The sequence below is a fragment of the Oncorhynchus nerka genome, linkage group LG5, assembly GCF_034236695.1.
Source record: "Oncorhynchus nerka isolate Pitt River linkage group LG5, Oner_Uvic_2.0, whole genome shotgun sequence".
Taxonomy (NCBI): Eukaryota; Metazoa; Chordata; class Actinopteri; order Salmoniformes; family Salmonidae; genus Oncorhynchus; species Oncorhynchus nerka.
The window spans coordinates 48519811-48542167 of NC_088400.1; the positions used below are offsets into that span (position 1 = coordinate 48519811).

A 22357-nucleotide genomic window follows, 5' to 3' on the forward strand; every position below is an offset into this window, starting at 1 on the left:
TCCTTAAAACAAGTCAACATGAGGCTCAGTAGTGTGTGTGGCCTCCACGTGCCTGTATGACCTCCCTACAACGCGTGGGCATGCTCCTGATGAGGTGGCGGATGGTCTCCTGAGGGATCTCCTCCCAGACGTGGACTAAAGCATCCGCCAACTCCTGGACAGTCTGTGGTGCAACATAGCGTTGGTGGATGGAGCGAGACATGATGTCCCAGATGTGCTCAATTGGATTCAGGTCTGGGGAACGGGCGGGCCAGTCCATAAGCATCAATGCCTTCCTCTTGCAGGAACTGCTGACACACTCCAGCCACTTGAGGTCTAGCATTGTCTTGCATTAGGAGGAACCCAGGGCCAACCGCACCAGCATATGGTCTCACAAGGGGTCTGAGGATCTCATCTCGGTACCTAATGGCAGTCAGGCTACCACATGGAGGGCTGTGTGGCCCCCCAAAGAAATGCCACCCCACACCATGACTGACCCACCGCCAAACCGGTCATGCTGGAGGATGTTGCAGGCAGCAGAACGTTCTCCACGGCGTCTCCAGACTCTGTCACGTCTGTCACGTGCTCAGTGTGAACCTGCTTTCATCTGTGAAGAGCACAGGGCGCCAGTGGCGAATTTGCCAATCTTGGTGTTCTCTGGCAAATGCCAAACATCCTGCACGGTGTTGGGCTGTAAGCACAACCCCCACTTGTGGACGTCGGGCCCTCATTACCACCCTCATGGAGTCTGTTTCTGACCGTTTGAGCAGACACATGCACATTTGTGGTCTGCTGGAGGTCATTTTGCAGGGCTCTGGTAGTGCTCCTCCTGCTCCTCTTTGCACAAAGGCGGAGATAGTGGTCCTGCTGCTGGGTTGTTGCCCTCCTACGGCCTCCACGTCTCCTGATGTATTGGCCTGTCTCCTAGTAGCGCCTCCATGCTCTGGACACTACGCTGACAGACACAGCAAACCTTCTTTCTTTATTTTTACTTTTTTTTTACAACTATGAATTAACAGATATGAAATCATGTAGTTACCAAAAATGTGTTAAAAAAATCGAAATATATTTTATATTTGAGATTCTTCAAAGTAGCCACCCTTTGCCTTGACAACTCATCAGTCTATTCTTGTTCTGAGAAATGATGACTATTCCATGCGAGAAATTTCCAAGAAACTGAAGATCTCGTACAACGCTGTGTACTACTCCCTTCACAGAACAGTGCAAACTAGCTAACACAACGTGCCTTTGGAACACAGACATGGTTGCTGATAATGGGCCTCTGTATGCCTATGTAGATATTCCATTAAAAATCAAACGTTTCCAGCTACAATAGTCATTTACGACATTAGCAATGTCTACACAGTATTTCTGAACAATTTGATGTTATTTTAATGAACAAAAATGTGCTTTTCTTTCAAAACCAAGGACATTTCTAAGTGACCCCAAACTTTTGAACGCTAGTGTATATACAGTTGAAGTCGAAGTTCACATATATTTTTCAACCACTCTACAAATTTCTTGTTACGAAACTATAGTTTTGGCAAGTTGGTTAGTGTCATGCACTTTGCATGACACAAGTAATTTTTCCAACAATTGTTACAGACAGATTATTTCCCTTAATTCACTGTATCACAATTCCAGTGGGTCAGAAGTTTACATACATTAAGTTGACTATGCCTTTAAACAACTTGGAAAATTCCAGAAAATGATGTCATGGCTTTAGAAGATTCTGATAGGCTAATTGACATAATTTGAGTCAATTGGTGGTGTACCTGTGGATGTATATCAAGGCCTACCTTCAAACTCAGTGCCTCTTTGCTTGACATTATGGGAAAATCAAAAGAAATCAGCCAATAAATTGTAGACCTCCACAATTTCCAAATGCCTGAAGGTACCTCGTTAATCTGTACAAACAAGAGTGCGCAAGTATAAACACCATGGGACCACGCAGCGATCATACCGCTCAGGAATGAGAAGTGTTCCGTCTCCTAGAGATGAATGTACTTTGTACTTTGTTGCGAAAAGTGCAAATCAATCTCAGAACAACAGCAAAGGACCTTGTGAAGATGCTGGAGGAAACAGGTACAAAGGTATCTATATCCACAGTAAAACGAGTCCTATATCGACATAACCTGAAAGGCTGCTCAGCAAGGAAGAGGCCACTGCTCCAAACCTCCATAAAAAAGCCAGACTATGATTTGCAACTGCACAAGGGGACAAAGATCGTACTTTTTGGCGAAATATCCTCTGGTCTGATGAAACAAAAATAGGACTGTTTTTAATGACCATCGTTATGGTTGGAGGAAAAAGAGGGAGGCAAGCCGAAGAACACCATACCAACCGTAAAGCTTGGGGGTGGCAGCATCATGTTGTGGCTGTGCTTTGCTGCAGGAGGGACTGGTGCACTTCACAAAATAGATGGCATCATGAAGGACAATTATGTGGATATATTGAAGCAACATCTCAAGACATCAGTCAGGAAGTTAAAGTTAAAGCTTGTTCGCAAATGGGTCTTCCAAATGGACAATGACCCCAAGCATACATCCAGGTATGGAAAAATGCATTAAGGACAACAAAGTCAAGGTATTGGAGTGGCCATCACAAAGCCCTGACCTCAACCCTATAGAAATTTTGTGGGCAGAACTGAAAAAGCATGTGCGAGCAAGGAGGCCTACAAACCTGACTCAGTTACACCAGCTCTGTCAGGAGGAATGGGCCAAAATGCACCCAACTTATTGTGGCGAGCTTGTGGAAGGCTACCCGAAACGTTTCAATTTAAAGGCAATGTTACAAATACTAATTGAGTGTATGTAAACTTCTGACCCACTGGGAATGTGAGGAAGAAATAAAAGCTGAAATAAATCATTCTCTCTACTATTATTCTGACATTTCACATTCTTAAAATAAAGTGGTGATCCTAACTGACCGAAGACAGGGAATTTTTACTGGGATTAAATGTCAGGTATTGTGAAAAACTTAGTTTAAGTGTATCTGGCTAAGGTGTATGTAAACTTCCGACTTCAACTGTGTGTGTATATATATATATATATATATATATATATATATTATTCTGTTGCACAGCATATGCTAGGCAGTTATGCTCTGATGTCTCTGATTGTGAAACATCAGGTCAGTAATGAATATTTCTTAAATCAGTCATTTCAAGATGATCCTTGTTATATGTAATGGGAATATCTTTCACTGTTTCATACTTGCCTCATATGACCACAGCACAGCTGTACTAAAGCAACAATGAATCACACCCCCTTGTGTATTATTGCTTTAATCAATCATTTTTAGATGATCCATGTTATGTGTTGCGGGAATTTCCTTTGCTAATCCACTAAACAAGCAACAACAGGTGACATGAGGCCTCTGCTGTAATTTCCTATCAGAGACAACATTTAGTGTATGACTTTAGATGGCAGTATTAGGCAAATGCTGTTATCTAATAGTCACAAACTACTGTTATCTCATAGATTATGCCTACAGCAAAGGAAATGAACAGGTTATCATCAGTTCAAATAGTTTTTTGATAATGTGTGTTTGTAACATTAGCTAGCGTCACTAAGTAAATCTCTTAAGGGGGTGTTTGCTCAGAGAGAGAAATAACTCTGCTTATCTCTCAGGATGATGCGGACGTGGAGTGGAAGTTTGCACGCTCCAAGCTATGGCTGTCGTACTTTGACAACGGCAAGACACTGCCTCCTCCCTTCAGCATCGTTCCCACTCCCAAGTCCTTCTACCACCACATCAGGTGGATAGTCGGCATGCTGCATTGCCGACAAAGGAGTGTGAAGAAGGATCTAGAGCTGGGGTTGGACAGTTCAAAGTCCAGGGTATGGATGCATGGATGGATGGATGCATGGATGGATGGATGTGTGTGTGTGTGTGTGTGTATGTACAGTGCCTTCAAAAAGTATTCATACCCCTTGACTTATTCCATATTTTGTTGTTACAGGCTGAATTCTAAATGGATTCAATATTTTTATATGCTCAACCATCTTCACGCAATAAACCATAATGACAAAGTGAAAACATGTTTATAGACATGTTAGTACATTTATTGAAAATTAAACACAAAAAATATCTCATTGACACAAGTTTTCACACCCCTGAGTTAATGTTTTGTTGAAGAACTTTTGGCAGCGATTACAGCTGTGAGTCTTTCTGGGAAAGTCTCTTGTGCAACATTTTCCTATTATTATTTTCTAAATTCTTCAATCTCTGTCAAATTGGTTGTTGATCATGGCTGGACAACCATTTTCAGGTCTTGCTACAGATTTCCAAGCAGATTTAAGTTAAAACTGTAACTCGGCCACTTAGGAACATTCACTGTCTTCTTGGTAAGCAACTCCAGTGTAGATTTGGCCTCGTGTAGATTTGGCCTTAAGTTATTGTCCTGCTGAAAGGTGAATTCATCTCCCAGTGTCTGGTGGAAAGCAGACTGAACCAGTTTTCCTGTAAGATTTTCCTTGTGCTTAGCTCCATTCCGTTTATTTTTCTATCCTGAAAAACCCACTCATCCTTAATGATTACAAGCATACCCATAACATGATGCAACCACCACTATGCTTGATAATATGGAGAGTGGTACAGTACTCCGTAATGTGTTGTATTGGATTTGCCCCAAACATAACACTTTGTATTCAGGACAAAAAGTTAATTGCAGTATTACTTTAGTATCTTGGTGCAAGCAGGATGCATGTTTTTCAATATTTGTATTCTGTACAGGCTTCCTTCTTTTCACTCTGTCATTTAGGTTAGTATTGTGGAGTAAGTACAGTGCTGTTGATGCATTAAACACTAACTGTTTTAAAGTCACCATTGGCCTCAGGGTGAAATCCCTGAGCCGTTTCCTTCCTCTCCGGCATCTGAGTTATAGGAAGAACGCCTGTGTCTTTGTAGTGACTGGGTGTATTACACCATCCAAAGTGTAATTAATAACCATGCTCAAAGAGATATTCAATGTCTGTTTTTATATATATATTTTCTAGCAATAGATGCCCTTCTTTGCGAGACATTGGTAAACCTCCCTGGTCTTTGTGGTTGAATCTGTGTTTGAAATTCACTGCTCGACTGGGGGACCTTACAGAGAATTGCATGTGTGGGGTACAGAGATGAGTTAGTCATTAAAAAAATCATGTTAAACACTATTATTGCACACAGAGGGAGTCCATGCAACTTATTATGTGACTTGTTAAGTACATTTTTACACCTGAACTTATTTAGGCTTGCCATAACAAAGGGGTTGAATACTTATTGACTGAAGACACTTCAGCTTTTCATTGTTTAAAAAGAAAAATATTAATCTACCTTTACAATTTTTTTCTGAGGTCTTGGCTGATTTCTTTTGATTTTCCCATAATGTCAAGCAAAGAGGCACTGAGTTTGAAGGTAGGCCTTGATATACATCCACAGGTACACCACCAATTGACTCAAATGATGTCAATTAGCCTATCAGAAGCTTCTAAAGCCATGAAATCATTTTCTGGAATTTTAAAAACTGTTTAAAGGCACAGTCAACTTAGTGTATGTAAGATTCTGACCCACTGGAATTGTGATACAGTGAAATAATCTGTCTGTAAACAATTGTTTTGCAAAATTACTTTTGTCATGCACAAAGTAGATGTCCTAACCGACTTGCCAAAACTATAGTTTGTTAACAAGAAATTTGTGGAGTGGTTGAAAAATGAGTATGTAAACTTCCGACTTCAACTGTATATGTATGGAGATGACTGTTCTCTAGAAATTCCCATTTAAGACATGTTTGAACTAGTTTGATGTCTCTCTCTAATTTGATCCCTTTGAGGACATAATTTATTTAAAACTTGAATCAGTAGGCCCCCATGGCATATATTATTTCTCTCTGTCACCCTCTCTCTGTCTCTCTGTCTCTGTCTCTCTGTCTCTGAGGGTGCTTTAGTAAATTCGCTCTGGCTATCTACTCAAATTTCAGAGCACTCTAGCCTTAGTGTGCCAGAGCGCAGAATAATTGATTAATTTACCAACACTCAACACCGGTTGATTATGGCCAGTGTCAGTAAACATTGGAATAAAAGCATAATTAAATTGTTGCCATCAGCACAGTTAGTCATCAACCCTCTATATATATATATATAACATGAAAACAGCCTAACCAGCTCTACTAGGGGGAGTAAAATTGTCAGATTGAGGTGTTCTCTTATTTATGTCTGGAAGTAGCTAGCAAGCTAGCCAACATTAGCCAGTTAGCTTGGGTGCTTGACTGCCATTGTGAGGTCAGAGCACTCAAATCAAACTTACTCCTCTGATCTGCTCCAAGTGGGAAAACCAAACAGACTAAAACCCTGAGCGCACTCTGGCACTCCAGATTGAATTTACGAACACACCCTTACTGTCTCTCTCTGTATCCCTCTTTCTCTCTCGTTTTCCCTTTACATTAACAACATTTGACCACATTGATTTCTTCTCTGAGGCATATTTCACATGGCAATCTGACAAGTGGAAAGGAAATGTTGCGGCATTCTTATCTCAATAGGCAAGCCACAAGGAAGACTCGTTGCAGTTGGTCTAAATATTGTCTTTAACAGAAACCTGCATAGTAACATAGACCCCTTTCCATTACACGACACACTGACGTCACGCGCAGATGCGCGTGACTCTTGGCTGCAGTAGGAAAGCCAATCACCATCTGCGACCATTCAACATAGCCTAGATTTACGCTTTTATAACATACGTTTACAGTGATGTTTTGATTCTGGCTTGAACAGTCGCTAAGATTATATTTAGTTGTGAACTTTGCAAAATAGCTATTTTGGATGCAGCAGTTGTCAGCTAGAATGCGAACGCTAATTGACATACAGTAGGCTGTAGCAAAAGCTAGCCAAAGAGCCATTTTATCTAGTTGAAGTTGGAAGTGTTTTTTAAAGTATAATGCAGTTGACTTGTGATGATGACACAAACATTATATTAAGCAGGACATTCATACGAGCCTTAAAATCCAATTATTATAATCCAAAAGTAGTGTGAAATGCACTTGGGAAGCAACATGTAAATAGAGGCTTTTTGCTGGCGTGCTATAAGAACTCCCCCATGTTCTGCCACCAACTTGCACGCATCGCACTCATGGGGCAATGTTTGTAAACACAGAAAGGGGTCTATAGTGTGTTATGTTGTTTTTGGTTTTAAAACATGCAAATATGGGGTACATTGAATTCCAGTGCTTTATGGTCAGACACCCGCAATTTATTTATAATATTGTTTTTTGGGGGGGCTAGAAACAAAATGGGTTGAAACCGATTCTGTTACTCTGAACCCAAGGTATTTCTTCCATTATCTACCTATTGATCGGTTGGGTGGGGAGCTAAGAATGTCGGGTATACCCCCTGTTAGCCTGTAGGGAATCAAAGAGTGGCTGGGTAGTGGGAAGAAGACATGACTGATGACTAATAAGGCTTTGTGCACTTGAGGCCAGATGGCCTCCGGTCATATATATTTATTTTTTAACCACACTATCGAACTATACTTGGTAAGTGAAGCCTCTCCAAGCTCCTTAGCCATAAGACACTGACAGCTAATGCACAGCCTTCATCAGAGCAGTGACAGTGACAGTTGAGACCCTGGTGTTTCAGGAATGATGCAAAACAATGTGGTATTCATTTTTTGATCCCCCAAAATGTATGCGTGCGTGTGTGCTTGCGAGTGTTAAAACCGGGGGTTGGAACCAAAATTATTTTCCAATCATTTTGTTCTGAACAGGTTTGAACCAGTTTATATTGTTCCTTTCTGTTTATTTTTGAACCTGTGAAATCAACAGTTTTTAACATTTAGCTCATTACATGACTTCACCAATCAGTGTGGAGAGAGCAGGCAAACTACTTATTTACATGTGTGTAGCCTATGGCGCAAGATGCTACTGAATTTGTGTAGGTGGGGAGAGAGCAAGAGAGATATTTTGTGGGTGGGGAGAGAGCGAGAGAGTTGAGGAGGAGGTTTGAAGCGCTGGGCATCTTGTTATGACATGCATTATCTAAATTAGGTCCAAAGAATTATACCAAGGAGGAGCGGCTTTTATGGAGGAGCTTTGAATGTCCTTTGAGCTAGCTAGCTGACACGCATGAGCTAGCTAGCTAACAGGCTCGTGATTGCAGAGCGGCACCAGAATTAAAAACACATCTTAAATTTTGTAGTTACTAAATCCAACGTGAAACGTGATAACTAGGCCTATAGTATCCTTAACTAGCATTGAAAATGTTGATCCATTCTTCTCAAGCCAATTACAAATGTCTCTCCCTATCTTCTGAATCAAGCTTGGAATGTCAGTAAAGGAGTCTATGTTTAGGGTGGGGGAGGATCGCAGGTAACTTAAACATGCACACTCACAGGAAAAGATTTTCAGCTTGCAGGCAGACACTGGAATATATTTCTGAGTGACAGAGTAGGGCTTTGTTGCATTTTGTTGTGGGACTAGAAAATAAATGCCTGGAATGTAAAAGAATGATATTAACCGGTTCCCATGATTTTTAAATAACGTTCTGTTCCAGAACATTATGGATCACTTTCGTTCCAGGTTCCATTTCTGTTCCTTGAAAGATTGAGTTATTTTTTTTAGTTCTGATCCGGTTCCAACCTCTGGTTAAGACTCTCATTGATAATTTGTCCTTATTTTTATAATGGTTAATTGAGTCTCCAGATAAAATATCCAAATGTACTTTTGTTTGTGCCTGTCTATTTTTGCAGCTCAATCTCTTCACCCAGTCCAACCTACGCATTGCAGAGTCCCACAGCATTCTGAACCAACCCACCTGCTATCAGGTAAGCGGACCTCTCCGTCAGTCTAAATATAATGTTTAGCAAAATGTCACATTTAAAGACTGACTGCCCATAAAAAAACAACTTCTCATTTTGAAAATGGCCTATGTGGCATCAATATGAGTTAGAAACATGTATTCTAGTGTCAAAAATGACTACAAAGTATAAATAGGATCATTTTGGTCATAAAGCCAGTCTGGTCATAATCTGAGATTTAGGAGATGATAGGTATGTCACGATGAAGGGTACCATGACAGTTTTCCTTGGGTTGATTTCAATCCTGCCCACAGCAGCCAAGTAATCATTTACATTTTAGCAGACACTCTTATCCAGAGAGACTTACAGAGGTGAGAAGCGGATCCTGTGTTCTGCCTTTCACCCAGGACAACGGAATGGATCCCAGCCGGCGACCCAAAAAAACGACTTCGTAAAAGAGGGAAACGAAGCGGTCTTCTGGTCAGACTCCGGAGACGGGCACATTGCGCACCACTCGCTAGCATACATCTCGCCAATGTCCAGTCTCTTGACAACAAGGTTGATGAAATCTGAGCAAGGGTAGCATTCCAGAGGGACATCAGAGACTGTAACGTTCTTTGCTTCACGGAAACATGGTCACTGGAGAGACGCTATCGGAGTCGGTGCAGCCAGCTGGTTTCTCCACGCATCGCGCCGACAGAAACAAACATCTTTCTGGTAAGAAGAGGGGCGGGGCGTATGCTTTATGGTTAACGAGATGTGGTGTGGTCACAACAACATACAGGAACTCAAGTCCTTCTGTTCACCTGATTTAGAATTCCTCACAATCAAATGTCGACCGCATTATCTACCAAGGGAATTCTCTTCGATTATAATCACAGCCGTATATATTCCCCCCCAAGCAGACACATCGATGGCTCTGACCAAACTTTATTTGACTCTTTGCAAACTGGAATCCATATATCCGGAGGCTGCATTCATTGTAGCTGGGGATTTTAACAAGGCTAATCTGAAAACAAGACTCCCTAAATTGTATCAGCATATCGATTGCGCAACCAGGGCTGGCAAAACCTTGGATCATTGCTATTCTAACTTTCGCGACGGATATAAGGCCCTCCCCCGCTCTCCTTTCGGAAAAGCTGACCACGACTCCATTTTGTTGCTCCCTGCCTACAGACAGAAACTAAAACAAGAAGCTCCCGCGCTGAGTTCTGTTCAATGCTGGTCCGACCAATCTGATTCCACACTCCAAGACTGCTTCCATCACGTGGACTGGGATATGTTTCGTATTGCATCAAACAACAACATTGACGAATACGCTGATTCGGTGAGCGAGTTCATTAGAACGTGCGTTGAAGATGTCGTTCCCATAGCAACGATTAAAACATTCCCAAACCAGAAACCGTGGATTGATGGCAGCATTCGCGTGAAACTGAAAGTGCAAACCACTGCTTTTAATCAGGGCAAGGTGACCGGAAACATGACCGAATACAAACAGTGTAGCTATTCCCTCCGCAAGGCAATCAAACAAGCTAAGCGTCAATATAGAGACAAAGTAGAATCGCAATTCAACGGCTCAGACACAAGAGGTATGTGGCAGGGTCTACAGTCAATCACGGATTACAAAAAGAAAACCAGCCCAGTCACGGACCAGGATGTCTTGCTCCCAGGCAGACTAAATAACTTTTTTGCCCGCTTTGAGGACAATACAGTGCCACTGACACGGCCCGCAACCAATACATGAGGACTCTCCTTCACTGCAGCCGAGGTGAGTAAAACATTTAAACGTGTTAACCCTCGCAAGGCTGCAGGCCCAGACGGCATCCCCAGCCGTGCCCTCAGAGCATGTGCAGACCAGCTGGCTGGTGTGTTTACGGACATATTCAATCAATCCCTATCCCAGTCTGCTGTTCCCACATGCTTCAAGAGGGCCACCATTGTTCCTGTTCCCAAGAAAGCTAAGGTAACTGAGCTAAACGACTACCGCCCCGTAGCACTCACTTCCGTCATCATGAAGTGCTTTGAGAGACTAGTCAAGGACCATATCACCTCCACCCTACCTGACACCCTAGACCCACTCCAATTTGCTTACCGCCCAAATAGGTCCACAGACGATGCAATCTCAACCACACTGCACACTGCCCTAACCCATCTGGACAAGAGGAATACCTATGTGAGAATGCTGTTCATCGACTACAGCTCAGCATTTAACACCATAGTACCCTCCAAACTCGTCATCAAGCTCGAGACCCTGGGTCTCGACCCCGCCCTGTGCAACTGGGTACTGGACTTTCTGACGGGCCGCCCCCAAGTTGTGAGGGTAGGTAACAACATCTCCACCCCGCTGATCCTCAACACTGGGGCCCCACAAGGGTGCGTTCTGAGCCCTCTCCTGTACTCCCTGTTCACCCACGACTGCGTGGCCACGCACGCCTCCAACTCAATCATCAAGTTTGCGGACGACACAACAGTGGTAGGCTTGATTACCAACAACGACGAGGCGGCCTACAGGGAGGAGGTGAGGGCCCTCGGAGTGTGGTGTCAGGAAAATAACCTCACACTCAATGTCAACAAAACTAAGGAGATGATTGTGGACTTCAGGAAACAGCAGAGGGAACACCCCCCTATCCACATCGATGGAACAGTAGTGGAGAGGGTAGTAAGTTTTAAGTTCCTCGGCGTACACATCACAGACAAACTGAATTGGTCCACCCACACAGACAGCATCGTGAAGAAGGCGCAGCAGCGCCTCTTCAACCTAAGGAGGCTGAAGAAATTTGGCTTGTCACCAAAAGCACTCACAAACTTCTACAGATGCACAATCGAGAGCATCCTGTCGGGCTGTATCACCGCCTGGTACGGCAACTGCTCCGCCCACAACCGTAAGGCTCTCCAGAGGGTAGTGAGGTCTGCACAACGTATCACCGGGGGCAAACTACCTGCCCTCCAGGACACCTACACCACCCGATGTCACAGGAAGGCCATAAAGATCATCAAGGACAACAACCACCCGAGCCACTGCCTGTTCACCCCGCTATCATCCAGAAGGCGAGGTCAGTACAGGTGCATCAAAGCTGGGACCGAGAGACTGAAAAACAGCTTCTATCTCAAGGCCATCAGACTGTTAAACAGCCACCACTAACATTGAGTGGCTGCTGCCAACACACTGACTCAACTCCAGCCACTTTAATAATGGGAATTGATGTAAAATATATCACTAGCCACTTTAAACAATGCTACTTAATATAATGTTTACACACCCTACATTATTCATCTCAAATGTCTATGTATATACTGTATTCTATATCATCTACTGCATCTTTATGTAATACATGTATCACTAGCCACTTTGAACTATGCCACTTTGTTTACATACTCATCTCATATGTATATACTGTACTCGATACCATCTACTGCATCTTGCCTATGCCGCTCTGTACCATCACTCATTCATATATCTTTATGTACATATTCTTTATCCCTTTAGCAGTTTTGGAATTGTTAGTTAGATTACTCGTTGGTTATTACTGCATTGTCGGAACTAGCAGCACAAGCATTTCGCTACACTCGCATTAACATCTGCTAACCATGTGTATGTGACAAATAAAATGTGATTTGATTTGACATTTTCATACTGGTCCCCTGTGGGAATCGAGCTCACAATCCTGGCATTTCAAGCGCCACGCTCTACCGACTGAGCCATGCGGGATATCATCCATTTGGAGCACAGCTGCATGGTACCTGATCATAATGCCCATGGTCAATTTTGTTTGACAGTCAATATCCCAATGGGGCTAGTTAGGGACCATCAGTAAATGACCTCAATGTATGTGGGACGAATATTTAAGAAATGTCAATAGCTCCAAATTTCAATGACTTAAAAACCTCAAGCCAATTATAAATTGTAGAAATTCATATACAAATATTGAAAGCATTTAATGAGACAACTAAAAGATGTGCAACATGAAAATATTGTCCAATTTATTTTGTGTAATTTATTGACGGTTCCTAACCAGCCCAGAGAGAGGTTATCCAATGTCAAACCAATTTTGCCATGGTCGCACACCAGCCAGTTTAAGCTAATTTGCGAAAGAAGTTGGCTAGCACTAGCTTGCCTAGGCGACTTCGAGACACAAGACCTGGGCCTGATTTCCCAATAGCGATGGAACCTAGGCTTACCAGTGTGTTAGCGATGCATCTTTCCTACAACGGCTGAAGATGTAACATGCGTTTCACCACGCAGAAAGAATGGTCACTAAGTGTGTCGTTGGAGCATATGTCTATACTGATAGGATCGAAAGAAAGGGATTGCTGCTCTCGGGTCAGCTTTCTCTATTCAAATATTTCCTTAACATTATTTCACAATACACAATACTGATGATCAGCTCCTAGAGCGATATTACCACCTACGGCTGCAAATATTGATTCTGATTATTGTAATGCTTACCCAATTAAAATGCACTAACTCACTGATTTGGTACATGATTGCACGCATGTTAGGCTATACTGTACATCATTAACTATATTGAGAAAAATGACAAACAGTAGCCTAAAAGTATCAAAATGGAACTCAATTTATTGAACATGAAATGTATTTCAATATGATTGATATAAGCCTTAAGCCTTTATTTTAATGCAGTCATCTCGGTTTTCATTTAAATAATATTGTTATACTCCGCTTGTTTGTATCAATTGCATAGACATCGACAACTTTGTTTTGAAGTCATCGGCAGTCACAGATGTTTAGCGGAGATCTTCTGTGTATACAGTCATGCGGGAGGGGCGGGGGAGGGTCTAACCATGCATTTAGCTGTTCTACAAGTTGTCTGAGGTATGCGTTAGATTACCTGCATTTTCAAGTGCATTGTTAATTATGATGGTTTTGGGAAACAGCTCAGAGTTTTAACGATGCTCATATGAAGGTTCTAACGATGAACTTAGCCTTAAGATGCTTTTGGAGACCGGGTCTTGGTTAGACTGTTTCAAGTTATCTAGAAGGATGAGTGACTGTAACGGTGTACTGTTTTGGCAGAGTGAATGTACAAACACTTGCCACTTGCAAACACACACACAGGAGACCCACAATAAACCACCCCCTCCAAGACAACTCTCGTTTGTCTTCAGTCATGGCTGCTGCATTTGTTAATTACCAAGCTGAAGAACAAGACCAAATCAGGAAGTTTAGCCCCACTTTAACATAACAGCATATAGGCCTACATTTTTACCATTTTCCTTCCTTGTTACAGCAAATCATGAAGCGACTCATCAAACGCTATGTTTTGAAAGCACAAGTGGACAAAGAAAACGACGAGGTCAATGAAGGTAAAGTTGCATCTTCACTTTTACTTTGAAGTACTTCATCAGAAATAGTCTTTTAGAATCTTTTGCGGTGTTGTTACACAGTGCAGAAAATTAACAATTCTCAGGGGTAGAAAGAGGTCTACAAACTGCAAATTCCACAGGGTTCTCATTGGTGTTTGAAGCTCAAATAAACCGTGCTAACTGCATTGTGTACAGTATATAAAAAATATATTGAATTATGGAGAGTGCATCAGTTCAACATTGTCATGCAGGGAATATTTCAGTAAATATTTCATTTGAGAACCCTTTAACAGAATTCTTCAATACAAACAACTTGAACGGACCTCACATTATTTCTGTTAGGACCTCACATTATGTTACTTCGCAGGTGAACTGAAAGAAATCAAGCAGGACATCTCCAGTTTACGTTACGAACTCCTGGAAGACAAGTCTCAGGCTACAGAGGAGCTGTCCTTGCTTATCCAGAAACTGAGTGACAAACTGAACCTAGGCCCTACTACACGCTTGCCCTACAAGTGACCCACTCCCCCGCCAACCCACAGTTCAAGAGATGCAAGAGGGAAGAGTATATCAAAGCAGCCAACATCCCAGCATTTCCCCACACACTCCACAGTAACCCACTGGCCAGGTTGTTTTGTAAATGATAATGTGCTATTTTGCATGAAGGTAGTTTAAACAGACAAAATCAGCACAAGGAAATAGCAAAAAGGATTGCCTCACTCTTCTGTTGTAGGGAGAGGCTGCCCTTAGATGTTAAGATTGGGGGAGCGGAAGCTGATCCTAGATCTGTGCCTAGAGGAAACTTCACCTAAAAGCCATAATTTTCCATTATGACAAAGATTGTGTTAGTGTTGGAGATTTTTCAGATTAATGTTAAATATTGGCGAGGGTTCTAAGCTGACATATGGAATTGTTTTAAGATGGTCATACTGTGGATCATTTAGCTATTTGAATTAGAATTTTTGGACCCCTTTAGGTATCCCCAAAGAATTATTAGATAAAATATTGAATTTGGCCTTTACTACTATAGTCCAGAGAAACACATTGAATAACACATTCAAACAGTCAACAAATAAATCATGAGAAACAAGGTTTTGAAGTGTTTGTTCTATATCTAGGAGATATAAGAAAGCTCAGGGAATATATATTTTTTACACATATTTAACCACTTTTTGGGGTAGGCACAAAACTACATTCATGCTTCAATTTTTTTTGTAAAACCGGTACCGGTTACCTTCAGACAAATCCCGTGACACTTGTGGGGTACATAGAGCAAAACGGAGAACATCATGTTCGTGAGAATCTCCTCTTTCCACACTGGGGTCATATAAGTTCGTAGCCCAAACGGTTCGGGCGGTACAAACAGAAGTTGGCACGTCGACGGTACCAACTTCAGACGAGTCCCCTGACACTTGTTGGGGTCGTAGAGCAAAACGGACACCACCGTTGTGTTCGTGAGAGTCTCCCCTTTCCATAGAGCAATAGGCAATCCACCTACAGACATTTTCGTGAGATCACCAATTTTCAGGATGTCTCACCGCTCTAGCTCTGCCACCTTTCACCGCAGATGCGGAAGTGCGACATCGGCAGATGAGGTGGATTGAGATGAGTCCAATGCAAAGAAGCAGATACAGTATTTTATGCAACAAATAGTGCTATAGTCTCTGTTAAGACATATACACTTATGGCCAGGGCTATCAAACTCATGCTATGGCCGAGGGTCTGCTGGTTTTTGCTTATGCTTTTCAATTAAGACCGAAACAACCAGGTGAGGGGAGTTCCTTACTAGTCAGTGACCTTAGTTAATTCATCCAGTACAACGGAGTAGCGAAAACCCGCAGCCCCTCGGCCCTCCGTGGAATGTGTTTGACACGTGCCTTAGACAATGGTTGTGTAATACTGGTTTCATCCGTTTCTTTCTCTCGTTAGAGATTTTGAACCAAACAGTAGATCTGACAAGAATTTCCCTCAGAAATAAAAAAATTATCAGTCATTGATTAATGTCATTGTGATGTTTTTTTGCCCCCCCCGAAACCCATCTAGTTGGAAAGGCAACTTTATTTTCTACATAAACACTGGTCTTGTTGGTCTTAGTGTTTTGGCTATTTTGCAGGATTCTAGAAATTGTATGTTTTAGAAGTGTCCAGCCCTGGTCCTGGAGTGTGTAAAATGTGAATACAGCCAACAGTATAGGGGAATAACATATAACCTGTAACACCTTCATAAGCTCGACATTAAGATTCAGAAATGCCTATTTCAACAGCCACAGGATGCTCATGTAAATATAAACATATAAATACCATATAAATAGAACTGGTATAATGGGCTTGAAACCCACAGCCTTTTGACTGGTAAACTCATTAGTGCACTTAAGGCCTAATTGAACTGCATGGTGGACGATCATTCTATTCATTCTAATTCTATGGATGTAACAGCCATCTGACATTATTGTTACGATATACAGTAGTTGACATTCCATCTTAGATGGGACTTGCTTGAGTTTTTCTCTCAGGTCAAATGTTACAAATTCTATATATAACATGCCTCTTGCAGTATATTCTATGCTATAACACATATTTATATGTGGGTCTCCTTATTCCGTTTAAAATTCCTTGTACTGCAAATGTCAAATACAACATACAAGGCTATGTCGAATACATTGCCACCTTATTGATCGAGGTCCTTGTGTGGGTCAACCTATTTTCTCTGTGTAGAGTAGCCCTGGAGTAAAATTGTGGATAGAAAGTGGATATTGCCTCTCTGGGGCCAGGGTTGGTTAAGCATTTATTCGTATGGTAAATATCTTTAGATTTCCTTAATAACCTATGCAGGATATTTAATTCCCTTTGTCCGATAACCATTTTGTAATTATACTAGGGAACAGAAACATGCATTTGAATCCATATTGTATTTGATAGAAATCCTTTCCTTAGGATGTTCTTAGACACTGTAAAGAATGTTTTTTCTAACTCAATAACTGTAGCATTTCAGTTACAGTGGGGTAAAAAAGTATTTAGTCAGCCACCAATTGTGCAAGTTCTCCCACGTAAAAAGATGAGAGGCCTGTAATTTTCATCATAGGTACACTTCAACTATGAGAGACAAAATGAGAAAAAAAATCCAGAAAATCACATTGTAGGATTTTTTAATGAATTTATTTGCAAATTATAGTGGAGATTAAGTATTTGGTCACCTACAAGCAATATTTTTGGCTCTCACAGACCTGTAACTTCTTCTTTAAGAGGCTCCTCTGTCCTCCACTCGTTACCTGTATTAATGGCACCTGTTTGAACTTGTTATCAGTATAAAAGACACCTGTCCACAACCTCAAAACAGTCACACTCCAAACTCCACTATGGCCAAGACCAAAGAGTTGTCAAAGGACACCAGAAACAAAATTGTAGACCTGCACCAGGCTGGGAAGACTGAATCTGCAATAGGTAAGCAGCTTCGTTTGAAGAAATCAACTGTGGGAGCAATTATTAGGAAATGGAAGACATACAAGACCACTGATAATCTCCCTCAATCTGGGGCTCCACGCAAGATCTCACCCAGTGGGGTCAAAATGATCACAAGAACGGTGAGCAAAAATCCCAGAACCACACGGGGGGACGTAGTGAATGACCTGCAGAGAGCTGGGATCAAAGTAACAAAGCCTACCATCAGTAACACACTACGCCGCCAGGGACTCAAATCCTGCAGTGCCAGACGTGTCCCCCTGCTTAAGCCAGTACATGTCCAGGCCCGTCTGAAGTTTGCTAGAGAGCATTTGGATGATCCAGAAGAAGATTGGGAGAATGTCATGTGGTCAGATGAAACCAAAATATAACTTTTTGGTAAAAACTCAACTCGTCGTGTTTGGAGGACAAAGAATGCTGAGTTGCATCCAAAGAACACCATACCTACTGTGAAGCATTGGGGTGGAAACATCATGCTTTGGGACTGTTTTTCTGCAAAGGGACCAGGACACCTGATGCGTGTAAAGGAAAGAATGAATGGGGTCATGTATCGTGAGATTGAGTGAAAACCTCCTTCCATCAGCAAGGGCATTGAAGATTAAACGTGGCTGGGTCTTTCAGCATGACAATGATCCCAAACACACCGCCTGGGCAACGAAGGAGTGGCTTCGTAAGAAGCATTTCAAGGTCCTGGAGTGGCCTAGCCAGTCTCCAGATCTAAACCCCATATAAAATCTTTCCAGGGGGTTGAAAGTCTGTGTTGCCCAGCAACAGCCCCAAAACATCACTGCTCTAGAGGAGATTTGCATGGAGGAATGGGCCAAAATACCAGCAACAGTGTGTGAAAACCTTGTGAAGACTTACAGAAAACGTTTGACCTCTGTCATTGCCAACAAAGGGTATATAACAAAGTATTGAGATAAACTTTTGTTATTGACCAAATACTTATTTTCCACCATAATTTGCAAATAAATTCATTAAAAATCCTACAATGTGATTTTCTGGATTTTCTTTCTCATTTTGTCTCTCATAGTTGAAGTGTACATATGATGAAAATTACAGGCCTCTCTCATCTTTTTAAGTGGGAGAACTTGCACAATTGGTGGCTGACTAAATAATTTTTTGCCCCACTGTATAGTGTTCTCTTTTCAATCTAGTTTTGAGGACAACAGAAATAGTTGAAAACAAATATTTGTATGCATAGAGTTGAAGTCGGAAGTTTACACACACCTTAGCCAAATAAATTTAAACTCAGTTTTTCACAATTCCTGACCATTTCATTTAGGGTTACCACTTTATTTTAAGAATGGAAAATGTCAGAATAATAGTAGCGTGATTTATTTCAGCTTTTATTTCTTTCATCACATTCCCAGTGAGTCAGAAGTTTACATACACTCAATTAGTATTTGGTAGCATTGCCTTTAAATTGTTTAACTTGGGTCAAATGTTTCAGTTAGCCTTCCACAAGCTTCCCACAATAAGTTGGGTGAATTTTGGCCCATTCCTCCTGACAGAGCTGGTGTAACTGAGTCAGGTTTGTAGGCCTCCTTGCTCGCACATGCTTTTTCAGTTCTGCACACACATTTTCGAAGGAATTGAGGTCAGGGCTTTGTGATGGCCACTCCAATACCTTGACTTTGTGGTCCTTAAGGCATTTTGCCACAACTTTGGAAGTATGCTTGGGGTCATTGTCCATTTGGAAGACCCATTTGCGACCAAGCTTTAACTTCCTGACTGATGTCTTGAGATGTTGCTTCAATATATCCACATAATTGTCCTCCTCATGATGTCATCTATTTTGTGAAGTGCACCAGTCCCTCCTGCAGCAAAGCACCCCCATAACATGATGCTGCCACCCCCCGTGCTTCACGGTTGGGATGGTGTTCTTGGCATGCTAGCATCCCCATTTTTCCTCCTAACATATTGATGGTCATTATGGCCAAACAGTTCTATTTTTGTTTCATCAGACCAGAGGACATTTCTCCAAAAAGTCAGATCTTTGACCCCATGTGCAGTTGCACACCGTATTCTTGCTTTTTTATGGCGGTTTTGGAGCAGTGGCTTCTTCCTAGCTGAGCGGCCTTTCAGGTTATGTCGATATAGGACTCGTTTTACTGTGGATATAGATAAGTTTGTACCTGTTTCCTCCAGGATCTTCATAAGGTCCTTTGCTGTTATTCTGAGACGGATTTGCACTTTTCGCACCAAAGTACGTTCATCTCTAGGAGACAGAACGCGTCTCCTTCCTGAGCGGAATGACGGCTGCGTTGTCCCATGGTGTGTATACTTCTGTACTATTGTTTGTACAGATGAACGTGGTACCTTCAGGCGTTTGGAAATTGCTCCCATGGATGAACCAGACTTGTGGAGGTCTACAATTTTCTGAGGTCTTGGCTGATTTCTTTTGATTTTCAAGCAAAGATGCACTGAGTTTGAAGGTAGGCCTTGAGACACATCCACAGGTACACCTTCAATTGATTCAAATGATGTCAATTAGCCTATCAGAAGCTTCTAAGCCATGACATAATTTTCTGGAATTTTCCAAACTGTTTAAAGGCACAGTCAACTTAGTGTATGTACAATTCTGACCCACTGAAATAATGATACAGTGAATTATAAGTGAAATAATTTGTCTGTTAACAATTGTTGGAAAAATTACTTGTCATGCACAAAGTAGATGTCCTAACTGACTTGCCAAAACTATAATTTGTTAACAAGAAATTTGTGGAGTGGTTGAAAAACGAGTTTTAATGACTCCAACCTAAGTGTAATGTAAACGTTTGACTTCAACTGTATATGAAAATCCATAGCTGCTGTGTTATAAAGAAGGCTTTAGATAAGCAATGGAAAACCTCATACAATATATCTCATATATATACAGTATGTAATATTTAAATGTGCAATATTATCAAAGAGTGATTTCTTGTAGGCCTCTCCACTAGTTTTTGATAGATGCACCAACTATTTTGTGGAGAAAAGCTGGCATCATAATTTCTTTGATTGCAGTAGGGTGTTTTTTTTAAACATTTAACTTGTGCATTTTCATATATCCATATGTATGACTTTATTTTGATGGTTATAATTACATAATTGTACAATAAGATGATCTAGAAATGATATGGTGATGCATATTTTTAACCTGTTTTCTATATAAAATTCCGTTGGAAAAAAGCAGAGTTGGAATGATTTTGTTGTTTATTTTGTCATAAGTAAATGTAATACAAAGGTTGGGACCAGGCAAAGCATTATGTAAACATAAACACTATGTAAAATGGCAACCTTTGGAGTTAAAATACACTCCTCTTTTAGCACAAACAAAAGGAGATGAGAAAACAAACATTGTTTAATACAAATCCAACATATTTCATGTTTTATTACAATCCTGTTTAGTCATGGGTAAATGTAATACTAAGATATTAGGTAGCAAAGCCCTTATATCAAGTATAAACCTGGTAGTAGAGCGTCACCATGAGGGAAACGTTCAAGACGTTCAATAGCACACAGTGGGATCCTTGCAAATAGTCTTTCCAAGCTAGAGGGCAGTGGTGCGCTATAGGAGATTGGGATTTAGGTCCCAAATCAATCAAACTACACTGAGGGTTCACTCAGACTGTATACGCTTTCAGGATAGTTGTTGTTTCTCGTCAATAAGGGAAGGAGAGGAAGGAGAGAAGAAGTGGAATTGTTTCAGGCGTTTTAATGTGGTTAAAGTAGCTACCCAGTGAAAATCACATTTTTAAAAGTTCACATTCTTTTAACTCATATCCAAATTATGTTGACTCACCCTATACTCATTTTTGTGGCCAAAGCATAGATAGGAGAAAAAACCCCACCTCAAACTAAAAAACTGCTTGCTATTTCCTCATAGAACATGTCATATTCATGAGGAGGATGGGCTGGCCAATCAGAGGTCTAGAGGAGGATGAGCTGGCCAATCAGTGGTCTACACGCGTTCATATTTTTAATGACCAGTATATGCCCAAACCATTCTGTTGTTGGGATACACCCACACCATTCCAACACAGAAAAGCTATTGTAATTATAGGTCACATTTATTAGAAATCTGTAAACACTGGGCAGGTACTTTAACATGTCCAATACAGCATAAATATTCTGAATGAACCCACAATGTGGTTTTCTTTTATCATCAGATACCTGTACATACACTGAAAAAATATATAAACACAACATGCAAAAATGTCAAAGATTTGAATGAGTTACAGTTCATATAAGGAAATCAGTCAATTTAAATAAATAAATGTAGCCATAATCTATTGATTTCACATGACTGGGAATACAGATATGCATCTGTTGGTCACAAATACCTTTGGGTGTGGATCAGAAATCCAGTCAGTATCTGGTGTGACCATCATTTGCCTCATGCAGCACAACATATATCCTTTGCATAGAGTTGATCAGGCTGTTGATTGTAGCCTGTGGAATGTTGTCCCACTCTTCTTCAATAATTGATCCCAGACTAGTAACACAATTATTGCTGTGTGACGTTGCTGGATATTGGTGGGAACTGGAACATGCTGTCGTACACGTCAATCCAGAGCCTCCCAAACATGCTCAATGGGTGACATGTCTGGTGAGTATGTAGGCCATGGAAGAACTGGGGCAGTTTAGCATTTTAGCAAAATAAACTTTTTGTCCACATGGAACATTTCTGGGATCTTTTCTTTCAGTTCATGAAACTTGGGACCAACACTGTTCAGTATATATCATCATGACTCAGCCAAAATAGTTGACCTTCTGCTTTCTGGCAAGTCTAACTGGTTCATTGGCTGGGGGAACACCTTTATTTCTAATACATAACTCTCCTC

The 22357-nt window shown here is 41.3% G+C and overlaps 1 protein-coding gene across 1 annotated transcript in view; it reads left to right on the forward strand.

Annotated features, from left to right (window-relative positions):
- The window catches only part of trpc3 (transient receptor potential cation channel, subfamily C, member 3), a 60548-nt gene extending 44478 nt beyond the window's left edge, over positions 1-16070 (forward strand). The window contains exons 9-12 of the mRNA XM_065018709.1: positions 3612-3821; positions 8704-8778; positions 13998-14073; positions 14441-16070. Coding sequence (XP_064874781.1) covers positions 3612-3821; positions 8704-8778; positions 13998-14073; positions 14441-14592 — 513 coding nt within the window. The 3' untranslated portion in view covers positions 14593-16070. The remainder of the gene's footprint in view (positions 1-3611; positions 3822-8703; positions 8779-13997; positions 14074-14440) is intronic.
- The last annotated feature ends 6287 nt before the right edge of the window (positions 16071-22357 follow it).